Source organism: Manacus vitellinus, unplaced genomic scaffold (genome assembly GCF_001715985.3).
Source record: "Manacus vitellinus isolate BGI_N305 unplaced genomic scaffold, ASM171598v3 scaffold_55_pilon, whole genome shotgun sequence".
Classification (NCBI taxonomy): Eukaryota; Metazoa; Chordata; class Aves; order Passeriformes; family Pipridae; genus Manacus; species Manacus vitellinus.
Genome location: NW_021940651.1, coordinates 355,531 through 374,280, shown reverse-complemented (window position 1 = coordinate 374,280; position 18,750 = coordinate 355,531). Strand labels below are relative to the sequence as shown.

General features: G+C 37.5%; 1 protein-coding gene across 17 annotated transcripts in view; it reads right to left on the bottom strand.

The window, feature by feature from the left end:
- Positions 1-18,750, bottom strand: part of TNS3 (tensin 3) — a 201,379-nt gene that overhangs the window by 120,227 nt on the left and 62,402 nt on the right. For 6 of the 17 annotated variants that reach the window (XR_003916164.1, XR_003916163.1, XM_029963195.1 and 3 more), the window contains 2 exons: positions 16,688-16,726; positions 8,081-8,128 (listed from right to left, as the gene is read on the bottom strand). Coding sequence is in view for 9 of the 17 variants with exons in the window: in XM_029963195.1 (XP_029819055.1) it covers positions 8,081-8,128; positions 16,688-16,726 (87 nt within the window). In the remaining 8 variants the exon portion in view is untranslated. Of the gene's footprint in view, positions 1-3,244; positions 3,581-8,080; positions 8,129-16,687; positions 16,727-17,569; positions 17,612-18,750 lie in introns of those variants that run through there. The other 11 variants (XM_029963197.1, XM_029963193.1, XM_018081649.2 and 8 more) reach the window with 4 other exon arrangements.

The window sequence follows — 18,750 nt, the reverse complement described above, 5'->3', positions numbered from 1 at the left end:
TTTGTAACTAAAAAGCAATTAGCATCAGGACTCTCCCTCCACTTCCTTGGTCTCTGTTGGTTACACAGATGTATCCATTGCTTAAAAAGTACTTCCACCATTTATGAAAAATTATATGACTAAACCTCCATGTAACCTGAAAAATCAATCATTTAACAGCTTCTTCTGGTAAGCAAATAAGTGATAAAATCATTCTCTGTTGCACTGTTGTGCCACATAAATTAGCATATAACCTAGTAGCATGCAGCATATAAGCATATGAACAACAACATAATTCAAACCACTAACAAACAAAAAAAAACCCTGTTAGTGAGATATGTATTTACTGTAATGTGGTGGTTAGGGTTAGGCCTTCCTTGGTGACCAGTTTGTAACCAAGGAAGGGTCCAGATTTACCCAGTATTCCCTACGATTTTTACGTAAGCCAGGCTATAAGAAGAAAGTAGGAGAGGTCTTCGCTCTCTTTCCTTCCGGCGGCTTGGAGGTGCAGGTTCCCTGCTGTTGAGTCTGCCGTGTTGGGGAGCGAGGCCTGGTTAGGCCTTGCTGACCTTGGGAGGCAGAGGTTGCCGGCGATCGTTCCGGAGCGACTCTCGGTTGTCCCAAGGAGAGTAGTGAGCTATTTCTTTGCTAACTCTTTTAGTTACTAGATCTCGGGCTACTGATTGGGATATATATATTTTTTATTTTAGTTTTGTTCCCTTTCCCTTCCCCCTTCCCTTTCCCTTGTGAAATTGTATATATTTTTAATTGTATATAATTGTAATATAAGTGTAAATATATTTATATATATCACTTTAGTTGTCTCTCTCTTGTTTTGGGTTTTCTTAGTTTTTTTTCCTCCCTCTTCTCCCTGAGGTTTGGTGGGGGGAACTCTTGTGGTAGGGTTTGGAGACTTGGCAGGGAGCCAGCTTCAAACCATGTCATGTAAGCATGCCATGTCACCTACTGAAATACACAGTTCTATATACTCTTTCCTGCTCTGTGTACAAAAATGGATAGTCCTGACAACTTCCACAATTAAATAACTGGTACAACTTAAAATTTTAACTGATAGATTTATATTTTTATATGTGTAAGCAATCAGCTTAGTGGTTTAGACTGTGTTATGGATACTCAAAGGAAAATTCAAACACTGGTAATTTAAAAGAATTCTTCTTTCGATATCTCATCTCTGTATGATGTTGCATTATATGGCCTCAAATAGCTGCAATACTCTTCTGTCTGTCATTATGGGTACACTTTTATACAGATTTTGTACAGCTCCCAAAATCAACAGAACTATACCATTTTTAAAAGATACTTTGATTCACACCATCAAACTCTCCATTGCCTATCTATGGTGCACAAAACTTACTAAACAAATTTTACTTAAACTTGCATAAGGTCACGATCACTTTGTATGTTATATGTTGGTTACAGCCAATGACTTACTGGCAAATGGACAAGCAGTCAAGGACACACAACCATTTTTCTGTGTGCCCTCTAGATTGTATTCCCTTCCTCTTCTTTTCCATGGCTTAATTATCTTGTAGCTAGCAATGCATTCTTTGTTTCTTCATTTTTATTTTTTACTAACTCTCAATGACACCACCACTAACTTTTCCCATCACAGCCGCAATATTTAGCAAAATCCAACAAAGATATGAGTTACTACAGAGGCAAAATGTTTATTGAAAAAGCTTTTCAAAGATTTGGTGAAGCGTATAACATATATACACACACCCCTACAACATGCTCTTAATACGAATAAGTGTTCCAGCATTTCTCACAACAGGCAAGCTGAAAATGTAAGCCATATTTTACCATGCTTCTGACTGAATTCTGGTTTTGATTGACTATTAAACCTATTTCAAACTTCTGTGACTGCCTCTCTGGGCTTTTTCCTAACATTTCTGTGCAGTTTCAGGGTCATTTCACTGATAAGAAGGGCTTCTTTTTCATTCTGGACCAAGTCATACACACCTACCATCAGAATACAAGTTTAACCAAGCAGAGGATTCAGTGGCATGAGGCAGACTATCCATAAAGGCAAATCATCTCCATCCAAGTAAAATAAAAACAAAACAAAACAAACAAAAAACCAACCAAACAAAAAACCCACTCAAAAACATTGTTTTCTGCCTTGCTGAAGAGATAATAGCAAAACCTCACTGGAGAGATAATAGCAAAACATTTGGCTAATCTTCCCAGAGAGCAAATGCTATCTGCTATCTCCCAGGATGGACAATTACCTGGAAAAATCTCACAAAACTAGGTATGATTTTCATTTCCTGACAACCAACAACAGTAGAGAAGATGAAGGGGAATTAAAAGCAGTGGCTCAAAATGGGTGTTTATACACATCTGGCTAAAAATTTAGAGTTGTAACCAGGCCAGATTCAGTGAAACTAGCGCTTGATATGTTGCCAGTAGGACAGACCTGAGATTTATCTTCTGTGAGCTTTTCCCCATGATTCTTGTTCCCCTGCTTCCCTGGGACTGTCTGGCAATGCACACAGTATAACCAGTCATATGAGAAACAGAGTTTTCAAAACAGAAAATACCTTCTATTCACCTATTCATTCAGTTTTAAGGAATTTTCGTATTCCAAACAAACGGATCAATCCCAAACAATAACATATAGAAGTTATTCTTATGCAAAGAAGTGCGAGGAGCCTTTTGGTAAAATTAAGTTGCAGTTGTATGGAGGACAGCAGGGGGAAGCAATTGCTTATAAAAGACACCATCTTCTCACCAGTCACAGAATTGGATTACCAAGCAAATTCCTTGCATCCAATGCACTACGTCATTGCCCTTTTCCAGTAAAAATTCAAGCCATGCAACTCTTTCCTTTGACATCATCCTTATTTCTTTCACCACCATTGGCTCCTGTCAGTCCTAGGCTTATCACAGAGCCCAGTTATCCCAACTTTCTCAAAAATTCAGTCCTCAGACAAAAGCATCCCAGAGTCCACTACAGGCTGTGCATAACAAACAACATAAGAAACAGTCCCATACTTAATTCTACATAATTTTCACCAGGTCACAACATTCACTAGACAGCCTGCTGTCAATGGAAGAATAGAAAGTGGGTCAAAGAGCCCAATTAAACTAAAGTACAGCTTGAACAAAACAGACTTTTGAGATCAGTCCTGTTAATTCACCTTCTTCTGACACCAAAGATGGTGAACTTGTTTATGGATTACCTGGCCTGCCTCAAATAGCAAGCCTGTGTTTGTCCAATGCAGCATGCAGCATCTCATACCTTTACAATCCTACTTTGAGTCGCTCCACAGCTTCAGAGCAAAAACATGACAAAAGGTATAGCACAGGCCATCTCACACTGTGTGGCACAGAGGTGGCATTGAGACAACTTCTCCATAAAAGTCCAGAAACAGAAGGAGTAAGAAATAACCTTCCTGCTATATCTTCTGTGATGAAAGGTTGACTCTCAAGGAAAAAAATGGAGACAATCAAGTAAAAAATAACGCCTAAAAAAAAATCATATCTGTAAAAAAAATATCAGCAAGATGATCATCCACAACTTTTCCAAGAACTGAATAAGGAAATCTGCATTACAATCAGTAGGCTTACACATTTCACAGGTTAAAGTCCTCTGTCATAGAGTGCCAGAGACCAGAAAGGACAAAGGGTAAAGGGAGATCAGTTTTGCCCCAGATAAACTCATTTGCATTTTGGCAGTACACTGAGTTACTATGTTTTATATAACAGCTCTAGAAAAATAAATTAAAAAAAAAAACCTAGTAGGTAAACTACTAGTTTCCAATACCAAAGTAAAACTAGACACATGGGCCATGCATGAACTTAAAAATACCAGGTGGGATAATGACTTGTCCCTTTTGAGACCAGAATCAAAGACGACAGGTTAAGGAAGCCAAATGAAAAATCATTCAGTTACCTTCCCCAAGGCCCTGTTCCTGGCATTGAACTATAATAATATCTGCTTAAAAGCTATCTCAGCAGAATATAAGAAATACTGATTTCAAGGACTAGGTTGTTTCAAACAGTTGAGACAGTTGTACATGAACTATACATATGTTCCTCCAAGAAACAGCACTGCTGAAAACTCAGGGCTCCAGGATCTGATATGCATTCATGCAGCTCATCTGTTTCTCTCCTGGGGTCCTTCTTGAGTAAGAGTATTAACAGGTATAAGGACCAATGAGTAGAAACTAAAACTATCTGAAATGTAAATCACTAATTAATCTGTGGCTTAAAGGTATCAGGACATATTTTGAAAGAATGACATGGATCTATTTGGGATGTAAGTATTTTATTTGTGCCTATTTTTCATATTGCTATAAGCATTAGAAAATTTGATTAGCTAATCTGCCATAAAATTACATGCATTTTACACAGCTTTCAATTAGCTTCTGAAACTCTTTTCCACATGATTGCTCACCATTCAAACACCATAAATAAGAATAAGAATAGAGCGACTGATCAGCAGAAGACTGGAATACATTTGAACCAAATTTGTAATGCATTTTCATTCCCCAAGCCATGGACAGGGATCAGAAGAAATTCTGCAACCTATTCTAAGGCACGGTGTAACAGTTCTGTACACTCCAGGATACTGCAGAAAAAGACAGAACAGTGAACTACACTGATAGTTGGACTACTCCACCATGATAATTCCTACTGACACAGTGAATGTGATGTTTTGGATGAGAACCAGAATTTGCATACCAGAACTTGAATTTGGTCTCTGGCTTTAGAATGATTCCTATTGCAGAAAAGATTCATGCCTTGCAAATACAAATGTCTCTATGCTATTGTGTATGCATTGCTTAATAAATATTACAAGTTAATTAAAAATATTTTTGAAGTTCTCTTTGCAGAAGAGATTTATCATTTCTGCTGCAGACGGCTACTTGTTTGAGAGCAGATTTTAGTTCTGTATGCTGTGTCCCATAAAAATCATCTGTTCCCCTGTGTAGTATAACAGCAAGACTCCAAACAGATGTGCCCCTCGCAGTGTCTGTAGAAGCTATAAATCCCAGTTTGCTTTCTCTCTGCCAAAACCTACCCTGATGGCAAAGGTGCTCCTATGATTCTTTCCTATGACACTTCAGCCAAAACAGGCCAGGCTCCTCTAAACAAGTTCACTGGAAGGCTTTGCAATCCAGCTCATTTTTATCAAGTTTGTGGGGCACTTGGATATGGAGTTCTGTCTAGCAATCTGCCAGGGAAACAAGGAACCAATCAGGGCAGAAAGATCATCTTCCAACTCACTTTTATTGACGAAAGCAGCCCTGCTCACAGCCTGAAATCTCCTGGTACAGCTGGGTTGTCTATTCATCCTTTACTCTTTTCTTAAAATATTTAATTCACAACAGAGAGAAGGTATGTAGCACATTTTTGCTACTAAGGACTCTTTAGGAGAAAATACTGAATACATATGAAGTTATTATTCAAGTGAGAATGAGGCATAATTAGTGTTTTAATTAATGTAAAATTTCACAGGTATACATACTCACATTTGGAAAACTATTTTTGAAGCCTTAGCTCTACCATGTCTCAAGACAAAGAGTTTACACAAAGCTTTGTGAGGCTAGCACCTACCCCTAACCAGTGCAATTGTCTCTTGCACACACAGAACAGGAGCACTAACTCACTCTAACCCAGGTGAGTTAGAGTCGTGTCAACACTGAAATGACTGTATTCCACTACAAATCCATGGAGAAACTTCCTATATTCATATTTAAGTGTTAGGCAGGGAGTGTACTTCAATTGACTAAAATAATACATGTGCTCTAATTCTGGTTGTAGTATAGTTTCACAAGTACACTAGAGCTTTGAAAGAGCTTCCTGAAGGAATACTATCCACAGGTAATGTATTTAAGCACAACAGATACAGCAGAGTGTAAAAGTTTCTGCATTAATTCACACATACCACATGGTGAGGTTCTGTAGAAGTAATGTATGGCATGACCCAGTAGCAACTAATACAAAGCTCCTGTATGTGTGCGCTCTGCTTCCTAACTCTGTAAATAGTGCACAGTGGAAAGAAAAAAATGTGGTGGCAGAGGGGAAGACTTCAGAGTAAATCTCCTGCATTTCTCTCTGACCTATTTAGGATGTAAGAGATGAAAACTGAAGTAAACTTTCATTACAAATTTTGCACCCTGTTAACTAACAGAAAATTATGTGTACACAATCCTTGGATAGAAAGTGACAGAAACACTTCTGCCAGCCATTAGTTGAAACAAGAAGTTTAATTATTTGTTTTAAATATGTTAATATTAAGAACAAAATAATATTCCAGTCCATAAGGGCATGAGGAAGCCCTCTAAATGTAAGAAAATGCACTTCTTATTTCCCAAGTAAGAATGTGCTTGCTATCCCAAACACTAGAATTAAGCTAAAAAAATTTTGAATTCTAGGTAGTGCCAGAACCAAGTCATCCTTTGCTCCTGGAGTATACTTGTCCATAGAAAGTAACTACCAACAATTTCAGGAAACTTGCTAATGGTCAAATAATAATCATTGCAAAATGCAATAAGACAAAAGGCACAGCTGAAAAACATTTTAGGTTGCCTTCAAAATGGCTGTGCACAAGGTATTACATGTACAGAAAAAAAGCCAAAAAACATATTATCTTGCTTGTGCAATAAGCAATCAGTACAAACAGAAAACCCTCTAAAGTATTCAAATGTAAACAATTATGCTAAAAACTTCCAACTAGTAACAGAAAATGATCTGCAATTATTTTCCTCACAATGTATCTCATTATTTTGCTTCATGTTTGTTGCACTAGAAGCAGCAGTCAAAACCAATTATTCACATACAGATAACTAAGAACTTAGCTCTTCTCTGATTTTTTAGTTTTAGTTAATTTGTCTAGATAAGAAAGCAAACAGCGAACTGAAAGGTGAAACAATCACGTCACTAGTCATTTATAGCTGGTTTCATTATCAAATATATTCTAGCAACTAGAAATAACTCTAATTTTACTAGAACAGTGTGGTTGATAGCATGGATCCAACCACAGAAATACCCTTGGTTGTAGAAAAACATTTATTGCCAGGCCAAGTAAACAAACTATACTGCTAATACAAATGTAACCTCTGAATGTCTCCTGTCTACATGGGTAGCCAAGGATCAGAACTCTTTACACCCTGCACAGAGTGGCACCAGCAGCATTACAAAAAAAATGCAGTGGACACAAGGCTAGCACTGTGCAACACATGTTCATTTGTTGCAATAGAGAACTGCGCTGGAATTGAACAATGAATCAGTGAAGACCATGTACATCTTGCAAGTCCTTTCCTCTGCCCCTATTTAAATTTTAACCTCATTTTTACAGTAGGGAATCAAATACCTGCATCACAGTTGCCTACTAACAGATAGTTAACTATAGGCATCTCCCATTATTTATTTAGAAATCTACAAAACTTGACATCTCTGTTAAAAGATAACTCTAAAGGACTTCAAAAAGTTGTCTTCTTTGTCTTACTTACTTCACAGAAATTGTGCTAAAAGTATACTTTTAAGGGCTATCAGTATCAAAATCAGCTACACGTCCCATTTGCAGAAATTTCTACATCAGTTAGACTGCTGGGTTCTATTGCACTTCAATAAATGTATTTAATACTACTTGTACCAGCAGTACTACAGCCATAGTAATAAAGGGTTGGGAAGGAGCATTTATTTGTTTTGTAAAAAACATGGCATATAAATGGAACAAATAAAAGCTAAAAGATCAATTGCATATTGACCACAAAACAAAAACTAGTATCATTCTTGCGGGGGAAAAAAAAAATCTCTTGACTTTCTGTACTCTTCTGAATACAATTCAGTCTATGAATACTTTAATATTTATCTTTACTTTCTTCCCTGCTTAATTTAAAAATAAGAAATGCAGAGGTCATTTAATTGTTCCTGGATAAACTGAAGGGTGAAAAAACCCCATTTATGCTAATCAGAAGCTAATTTCACACAGTATAGAAATCAAAATGTGTACTTTGAAAATGGTTAGCAATGGATGCTTTGTGAAGTTGTAGTAAAAATAAGCAGACACAAAAAGGAAAATAAATCAGGCCAAATAAAAGAAAAAGGAATAAATAAAATTACTTACGCTTCTGGTTACATGATTTTTAACCACCTCAGAGTTAGCCTGCAAAAGCAGAAAAGTTAACAAAACTGACTTTAGTTTTCCAGATAGTTTAACTACATTCTAAGAAATCCCCTCCTAACATATACACACAACGACAACAAATTCATCTTATCATCTTATTCATCATTCAATATTCATCTTACAGTACTAACAAACAAATTATCTTTCAAACAGATGTGGAAAAACTAATTGATTTTGCATTATCATTCTGCATATTCAGGTCTTGTAAGACAGTGCTCAGGTACTGGGAGTGCCTATTCCAAGTTACAATATACATGGAGATGTACACTGTTAACCACATGTGCCCTTCTGCCTCTTTTCCCAATCTCTCATTTTATAGTTTTTCATGAAAACAGACACTTGCATAGGTATTAATGACGTGAACTGCCAAGAATTTTCTGTAAGTGCTGTGCAAAAAAAATCTATTCAAGGCTGGCTTTAAAACATGCTAAATTATATCAACAGAGATTTAAAACAAACTTTTAAAAAAAATGAGCCAAGCTATTACTACAAAAATGTAACATGAATCACCAGAAGCACAGCATTCCAAAAGTACATTCTTTTTTATTGATGACTACAATCAGCATAAAATTAAGGCAATATAATGGGGAAGTACAGTGGTAAAACTACGTAAAAAAGAAAAAGTAAAAATGTTTGCCTAAGACCTCAACAAAGCCAAGATTCAGCATTTCACAACAGAAGATATCTTGAGTAAAGATTTTATAATTTGGATTTTGAATGGAAGAATAACAGAAGTATTTCATCTTGAAAAACACTCAAAATGAGAAAATGAAGTAACACTAGAACTAAGTGCTGTAGGTTAGGTAAGACTGCACTTGACTTCAGTGGGATTAAGTGCAGCCTCAGCGAGTTTGTTGATGACACCAAGCTGTGTGGTGTGATGGACACAGTGGAAGGAAGGGATGCCATCCAGAGGGACTTTGACAGGCTTGAGAGGTGGGACATTGCAAAACTCAAAGTTCAACAAGGCCAAATCCAAGTTCATGCACCTGGGATGGGGCAATCCCAAGCACAACTATAGGCTGGGCAGAAAATGGATCAAGAGCAGCCCTGGGGAGAAAGACTTGGGGGTGTTGATGTACAAGAAGCTTGACATATCTCAACAATGTGTGCTTGCACCCCAGAAAGCCAACCATATTGTGAGATGCATCCAAAGAAGTGTGGCCAGCAGGTCAAGGCAGGTGATTCTGTCCCTCTGCTCTGGTGAGACCCTTCCTCAGTACTGCATCCAGCTCTAGGGGCCCCAACACAAGAAAGACGTAGACCTGCTGGAACAACTCCAGAGGATGGCTACGAAGATGATCAGGGGGCTGGGGCACCTCTCCTATGAAAACAGGCTGAGAGAGTTAGGGTTCAGTCTGAAGAAGAGAAGGTTCCAGGGAGACCTTATAGTAGCCTTCCAGTACCTAAAGGTGGCCTACAGGAAGTCTAGAGAGGGACTTTTGACAAGAGTATGCAGTGATAGGACAAGGGGGAATGATTTTAAGCTAAAAGAAGGTAGATTTAGCTTGGATATTAGGAAGAAATTCTTTACTGTGAGGGGAGTGAGGAACTGGATAGGTTGCCCAGAAAAGCTGTCGATGCCCCATAACTTGAAGTGTTCAAGGCCAGGCTGGATGGGGCTCTGAGCAACCTGGTCTAGTGGAAGGTGTCCCTGCCTTGGCAGGGGAGTTGGAACTAGAAGATCTTTAATGTCTCTTCCAACTCAAACCATTCTGTGATTCTATGGTTCTACTTGCACACATCACCAATCATAGCATTTCAAAATCAAACACAACAAAATATTCTTGTCCTCACTCTCCAATAAAGACAGTTCAGAGGAAATTTCATTGACATGGTTAGAAAATAAAAACTTCTTTTCTACAGAACGAGGAAAAATCATTCCAAAACAAATTATCCCATCTTCCATCATCATAGAAGAAAACCATCACAGATTCCTGCCAATGGCTCCCTAAAAACAGCCTTTCTGAAAGAAAAGCCATTAAAGCAAAAGCTAAAATGACACTGCTACTTCAAAATAAAGTTCTATTTCTTTTACTAATTACAAAAGCCCTTAAAAGAATGCCACAGGAGATGCTCTAACCCCCTTGCCTCATTGAGGACAGTTTCTTCACCTTTGTTAACTGTTTTGCTAGTCAGTAGGGCTATCTTGCCCTGAAAGTTCTCATTTGGATTCCACTTTAAAGACAACCAAAACCGAATTAGCTCCCCCTTTCCACCCACAAGGTGCTGTGACATTTCTCCAAGAAACAGGCTTGAGCTTTGACTCCAGAATCAAAAGCAAGTTCATACATAACACTTCTGCCACACACACTTTATTACTTATATACAAGTACTAAATTTTTGAGCCAATGTGAAAAACCTAAAGCAAATTAAACCAGCATGATTTCTGACATGACAGTGAACTAAACTTGAATTGGATGCTAGAGATTGAAGTTTAGTTAAGCAATGAGCAAACAGAATCCACCATTATATAACAGTCACACCAAACATAAGAATTTAATCTAAGGAATCACAGTTCTATCTGAAGAGAGGGGTCTACATGGATACATGATTCATTGTGTTTATTAAAATGAATGCTGACTATAAGAAAAGCTGATTTTTAAATTAACATTAAAAGATTTTTCTTTTCCTTTTGAAAGACAGGTGGCAGTCTTCCATGACACTAATAACTAATTATTTATCACTGTAATATTTGGCTGACATTCATTTTATAGTGGTGGGATTAGTGCTGTCCTTTCCTTTTACACATTCCACTGTTGAGAAAGCTTTTTCAAAGACTAACTAAAAGCATATTCATAAGGGATATAAGATCTGTCATTCTTAGGATAAGCTATGAAGGAGTAGAAAATTATGCAGATAAGCAGGAAAAAAAACGCACACTATGGAGTGTGTATTTCCCTTTTCCAGTGTGAGCTGTCCAGCAGAATCTACGCAAGTCCATTTGCTGTTTAGAGAAATCAAACATATATAAAAAGTTTCAATGCCAATTGAAAACTAATGATACTGAAGAGTCCGAAACATTGATAATTTTGCTTTAGAAAAAGAAAGCTAGGAAGGCAGCAAGAAGTATGCTTTACCTTGTAAGAACATTATACTTCTGCATTTATCTGCTATAGTAAATAGCATCACACTTCAGAAAAGCAGACACTTCTGCCTTGCAAAAGTACCTCCCTCACTCAGTGGAAAGGTTTGGAGAAAATAAACAAGCAGGCAAACCTGGCTCTGAAAATTGCCAAAGCACTCCCTCTTGCTGATCCCCTACTTCTGTAGTTTGTTTTTGTTCAAAGAAAGCCTGCTGTTCATTTCATTTTGGATGAACACCTGGGACTGAACACACTGCATTATAACGAAACTTCATATTTGAAGACCTATTGAATCTTGTAATTCTCTAATATTCCTAGAAACAACATGAGCCCTCCCTCCTAGTAAACTATAGCTTTTGAATTTAGTATACATTGCACTGCTCAATTCAGGATCACTACATTTCATTCATTTAGGGGAGTGGTGTTTCCATACTCAGGTAGTTTTATTCTCTGTTCCCTCTTACGGCTAAATCAGAGACATTTATGAACAAGGCACTGATTGCACTTAAAATAGCATTTTTGAACCTCTGTTCTGCAGATCTCTGAGGTCCATGGTCTTACTCTGGTAAGCAGTTGAAACATAAAACCAAAAAACAAACTCCAATGAAGTGCATTACACAGAGGCAAATCGAAAAAAAGTTTGAAAAATGTTCATATTCGAATCGGGCATCAGCTCACAGGTTTTATCAAGAAGGTGTCTCATAAGTCTGTGCTTCTACCTATCTATGACACTAAGAAATCAAGAAAAGTAGATTTATTTCTTTTTTTGAAGCTGAAAAATGAAAGGAAAGGAAGAAAAAAACACAGGTCAAAATTTAATAAAGCAAAACTGAATAGCAAGACAGAGCAAGCTACAACCTGCAGCACTCCCTGGCAGAACTGCTCTGGTGAGAGTCATGAAAGGAGCCAGGAAAGGTCACAGCAACTGGGGATGTCTGGAGACTTAGTGTATCCTTCACCAACTCATGCTTGCTCTGTGCATATAATGCTTGTTTTGTATGCACCTCACAGGTCCTGTGAGCAAACGCCTGAATGTAGCAAATAGGAAAAAAAGTCAAGTCCCTCCAAAAAACAGACCTGGGCATTTTCCTAGTTTTTTGTAAGATTTCCGTGCTATTGTTTGAAAGAAGAAAGACAGGAAAATCTAAAAACTAATTAGCCATTAGTCACACTTTTATTACAAATCAAACCCACCTGACACATTTTCCAGAAAAGCTTTCACTGATTTAAGCTGGACACCAAAATTACAGCCAGCAGAGCAAAATCATTGCATATGTCAATTTCTAACTAGTTACTCACAGTCATCATACTCCAGGGTATTCAGAGGTCATACTGATCGACCCAAGTTAACATTTTATGTCTTCTAATACCAAGGTCCCACTTAAAATGAAATTGGAGAATGCAATCCTTCATCTACACGCACAGGCTTTCCCAATAGCACACAGTTATTTAGCCTCATATTTCTCAAAAAATTTCTTGCAGGTTCGCATTAAAAACAGATGGGCAGAGTTCCATCAGATTGTCTCACATTGTTCTTCTGAAAAGATGTGTTTAAAAATGAAACGCAGTAAACATAAAAATTCAAGTTGTCATATTCACTGATCTTTTTCATACAAAGCATCTGGGGAGAATTGCATTCAACAGACAACATGAAAAAGAGGGAGGGGGTTTTTTTGCCATAGGGAACAAACATTCTTTCAAACACTGTTAAGAGTACTGAGTTTTCTTAAGGTTTTCTGTTGTCTTGCTCACTTTCCCCATATATAGTTGGGGGGTTGGTTTTATTTTCTATCAACATGTATTTTCAGCTTTTAGGGGTTTTTTTGAGAAAATGCTGGCACTAGGTTGAATATATGTAGGTATATGTTAATTGCCATAGATTTCAAGTAAAAAATGAGGTATGCAAGTAGAATGAGGCCTTTGTGACTTTACCACTTAATTCTTCAGCATTTTTTTCAAGGTATTCTCTCCTGCTCCTTTTAAAAAAGGACACATACACACACAAAAAAACCCAAATCTATTTCTCCCACAATTACTTTTATTCTGTTCTCCTCTTATTTTGAAAGAGGTTAGAGCACAGTTTGACTCACTATTCAAAATCAAATGTTTAGTTAGTTACGAGGGGTGTAAATGTTCAAGTCTTTAATTTTTCTCCTCAGAGACAGAAAAGAGGCTTGAACAATTAAGGGGGAGAGGAGGGAGGCATAATTAGACATCCTTCCCCAGTTTTGTCAAAATGATCAAACTTCCACTGAAGACTCAGTAAAATAGCTGAACAAACTTCAGTTTGAACTGACTGTTATAATAAAATATATGTTGCAAGTAAGTGTCCACTTACTCTTTCCACATCAGAACAGCTGGTTATGAAAAGTGATGTTTAAATGGTAATCTAGAAGTATGCAGAATTTCCTGGTAATCATTTGGGGGAGCGGGGGGAAGAGGGAAAAAAAAAATAGGTGGGAAAGGAAGAAAAGTTATAAAGATTAAATCAGAAATTTCTCTGTTCAAGATCACTATTTAACCATGTCTTAGAATTGATAAGTCATCCAGTGATAAGGATCATTCATCAAGGAAGTTATTTTAGAATAAGAATCCACGTACATAAGAGGTTTGGGCCTTCACACCACATTTCATTACTGCGAGACATTTGTCAGGATAGGTGATGGGCCTCTGAAGAATTAAGATTTAGTTTCCTTTATTCTTTTCAAAGACATACCATTTTGAAGGATGGAAAAAGAAATTCAGCAAAGAAGACAAACTTACTGATCTTGAAGCATCTTAAACTATCCTAGAATATTTCCCAGAATCTAAAAATTACCTAAAAAATAATATCCTTCCACTAGCTTTCCTTTAATTTTTATCTTTAAGTAATAGATTAAACAAAAACTATTTGGAGCTTTAAGGTTAGGGCCTAAACCTTCTCATTTTGGTAGCACTAGAAAAAAAGACTTATTTGAGAAAAAAAGCGTGTAGTTGTTAGCAATTTTTTTTAATTTAAAAAATTACGATCTACCGAGTAACTAGTAATCTTGCAAAATAAGATCCAGTAATTCCAATAAAGGTTTTTTAAACAAACTTACCATCTTTGATTTTATCATATTTTAGAAGTATTACCTAGGCTAAGTCACTCTCAGGTAAAAAAAAAAAAAGGCAGTGACCATGGCACTTTTCTTTCCTTTTTTTTTTTTTTTCAAAATCTTTGGGTCAAGCTATACATCTCTGCAATGAAAGACCATTTTTACAAATAGCCCATTGCCTCTTCATGAAATATAAGTGCAGCGGAATCGGTCATCTTTGCTAAACGTTTGGCTTGAATTAACAGAGCTGGACTAGCATTATCTCCCTTTCTCCAATCTGAGGAATGTGCATGACAACATAAAGTAGTATTAGAACACTTAACAGCAGCTGTTTATATTCTAGCACCTGAACTCCTAACAGCTGCATTGAGTTGATATATGAGGCTCTTGATGTCACTACAAAGCTTCAAGATAAATGCCTCATGAGAAATGGGAAGAAAGGGCCTCTTTGGAAACTGGCATCCAAGCCGAAAATAATCAATAAACCCCATATTCTGAAGAAAAAGAACATCTGTGAATTTCATCAGGCTTCAACAGTCTTCTAACAAACATGTCATGGAGAGTTTAACTACAGTTATTGCTATAAGCCACCTTAAGGAGAGCAATACAGGAAGCCTTTACACTGGCTAAATATATGCAACACTGATTTAAAGCAGGCATACGAAATTGTTTATTCATGTGAAAACTAAAAGGTTGGAATTCCTTGCTGGAATAAATGGTGATAAATCCATGGTTCTGCAGCAAATTGTAATGCCACAAAGTTTTGGTTAATTTGAATAGATGTTGCCCTCTCTATTATCTAAAAATCTCAAGTACTTATTCTTGATCTTCTCAAGATTTTACACTCGAAAGTTGTAAAAGAAACAGCTTACAGCTAATGCCATCACAGATCATGCTCCTTCAGACCAACAGAACTCTTCACTAACTAGATAAAATTTACTTGCGCACAACATAGACTCTTAATCTAAAAATGTCACCACATTTCACATCAAAAGCAAAACACACTATTCAATCTCACTCTCAATAATAAGAACACATTGCACACTATGTAGTAAAATATTTCACCTACAGATTTCCCTGTAAGAAATTTAAATAGAATTCTACTCCTTCTTCTGCCTAAAACTAGTAAATGTTTTATTTGGGGACTGACTATACCTCTGTCTACATCCCTGCTAGTAAACTAGAACTGGTTAGGCCGCTTTTGCCATCTAAGCTCTTCACCTGTCAGCAGGTCACACTTGTGCCCAGATTAGCACTTCCCTATATAAACAGTTCACATAAAGCAAATTCAATCAGAATTATTAATGACTGGTAACATACCCCACAGGTTTAAAATTGTTCCTGAATCACAATGACAAATGTTCTCTGCCAGAATCAATACTCGGGTTGTGTGCACAACACAAAAGAAATAGCAAGTGCAGTTGCCAGTATGCACCTAATACTGTGAGTTGCATACATAAGAAAGGGGGGTTTTTTTCTATTTATAATTTTAGCAGTGATGCCATACAAGATTCTCAGACCCTGATGTGGGTTAATTCATAAAATTACTGGGTCAAATTTAGGAGAGACCTCCAATGAGTTGACATTCACATTCCTCATAATACCAGAAATTACTGATTTAGGTTTCCAGGCTTTCCTTTATAGGATAATAATTTTAAAAAGCACCTTTTGACTTCTGTGGTTCATAATAAGCAAGTATCGCTACCTGTATTCTTCCAACAGGGAAATCAAGACACTAAAATATGCAAAGCGACTTAGCCAATTCACTTAGCAAGGCAGAAGTGAGATGCAGGATTCCTAATTGCCAGTGATTACATTACAATACACAGAGTTCTTGGCTGACACTTGGGCATCAGCTGTTGGCTGATTAGTCCTAGTAATGACACTAGTGGGTGCCAATGCTGGTTCAACAAGTAACTGTTACACCCCATCCTCCAGGCATCACTCATGTTACCCTTGGAGCTGGAATAACCAAATTCAGTCATGCAAGCCAGAAAAGGCTTATAATTTTCCTATCCTAAGTGTGGATTAACTTCCTGTCTTCCACCTTCAACAAAAAATAACAGGCCCCAACCCGATCTTACAATACTTGTACTTTCAAACTGATATGAGGCATCAGTATGTTGAAACAAATAATCACTGTCTTTTTTTTTTTTATTTAAAACACACAAATAAAAGCATAAAACATCCGGTTTTATGCTTTCTTGCATGGGACAAGACACAGTAACAAGCTTCAGGAATAGATCCTTAATTTGCCAAGCCTTCAGAGAAGAAAGGTGATGGCACAGTACTGAAATAACAAGAGAATGTATCAGACTGCAACAGTAACCTAACCTATAACCTAATAAAACTTGATGGATATCAGTAGTGCCAAAAATACTTACCAGCTCATAGTTGCCTGGAAAAAAGCAGGGTGTCACTACCTAGAATAAAAAATGATAATAAAATAAGGAAAAACAGATACTTCCTTTGAATATGTCCCAATTGCATTGATTGAGCTCCCTCCAGGCAGAGTCAAAGGGTCACCAGCCAGACTAGGTGCAGAACCCGAGTGTCCACTGCTGCTCTCAGCTGCATTACTTACTTACAGGGAAACATGGAGGGCTTTCTCCCTTCCTCTATCCTTTTCAGCATTCTTCCATCATCATCTCAGTTTTAGTTAATAAATAACTTTTCAGCTTTTTGAGAAATCTGGAACTTCAGCAATCCCCAATACCTTACCCTTGTTCTGGAACTTTTACGGGGCATGGGCTGAGCAGAGCAAGCAGAACAGATACTCTGTGCACTCACACAAGTTCAGAGGTTTGGCTCCAAATTAAAACACTTCCTATGAAGAAGATATTGTGTATACATCGCTCCCAAAGAAAACAACAACAACACCACATACAAAAACCCACAAACAAACAAACAAAAACCAACAACAACAACAAAACACCACACCAAAAAAAAACCCAAACCACCTTGTTTGAATATTCAGAAAGCAAAACTCAAAGAAATCCAGGAAAAGCATGACTAACATGGAATACATGATGACTAGAGAAAATCAAGTGTTAGATTATTTCTACAATCCCATACAACAGGCACCCTCAAATTTCACACATACAGTCAGAAAACTGTAGGTTCACCCATTTACACCACTCAAGTGAGCTTCAGTAATAGTCACCGTGCATGCTCACTTTAACAAGCACCTTGAGATCAACCCCAGTGAAAACTATTTCATTTAATATGTTCACTTTCAAATTAATGGCTCTCCAGGACAGACTCACCTCTCAACCAGCAGAGTGGAGCCAGAAACTCTGTGGTAACACCTGGACAACAAAGGACTTTTCTTTCAGGAACTGTTGGTGAGCTGTCCTGCCAGATCTCAAGTCATGGTATACAGAGTGGCTTACTGAGCAGAAGGGCCCTCATGCCTCATGTAATTTATAATCCTTAGAATAATAAAAAGAAGATGCAGCCCATACAACAGAGCAAGCTGCAAGAACAAAAAGAGACATCAGTCCTGCACGCAGCACAGACAAAAAGAAAGAGACCTGACTACGCTAGGACAACCCATTCCAGCTTTAACACTGAGTACCAGCTTTTAACTAGTAGCATAGAAGGGATAGCATTTCCCTCCACAAGTAGTCATGAAAAAGATCTTAAATCGCAAATACTCATAAAAAGGAAAAAAAAGTGGCACATTGATTGTTCAACTCCTAGCCTGTTTACGATCTCCACACTACCCCTAAAGAAAATAAGACAGATTGAACCCCTTGAAGTTTGTCTGCAGTACCCTCTGACTCCTCGGTGGGCTTGCAAGTCCAAGGTCTGCATCTCTGCAGCTCATTTTGTAACTGCCACTCATGATTTACTAGTCTATCACCAAACACCCATACTAAACACACGGAAGATTTTAATTAAGCTGTCATGATAGCATTCCTGTTGCTGAAAGCAAAGACATCATCTGCCTCTGTGACCTCTTGCCTGACACAGCATGCAAAACTTCATATGCCACCTTCAATTACAACTGCCAATTCTCCTTTCAAGCCAAAGTGACAAACCACCAGGCAGGACAATTGACAGCTAAAGAATCAAAGCCACATGCACCCTGCACCACTATCACAAGCAGCAAACATCTCTATCTACAGAGATAACACTATCCTGACCACATGATCACCCAACTGCTTATAAACAGGTTTTGCTAGTGTTCTCATTAGCAACACCTAAGGTTAAAGTAGATAAACACATGAAATTTCAATTACTTTCACTGCCTATACTAAGAAGAGAGAATTAACAAAAACCCCAAAGAAGTTTGCAGGCTGGCTGGATAGTGCAGTGGAAAAGCAGAGATGAACTGACATTACGTACTCATGAAATTAATAACTGGAAGCACTGCAGAATAAAACTGTCATTACTGACACACATAAATATAATCTCTGCTCTCTCCCTTCCCTCCATTGATCAA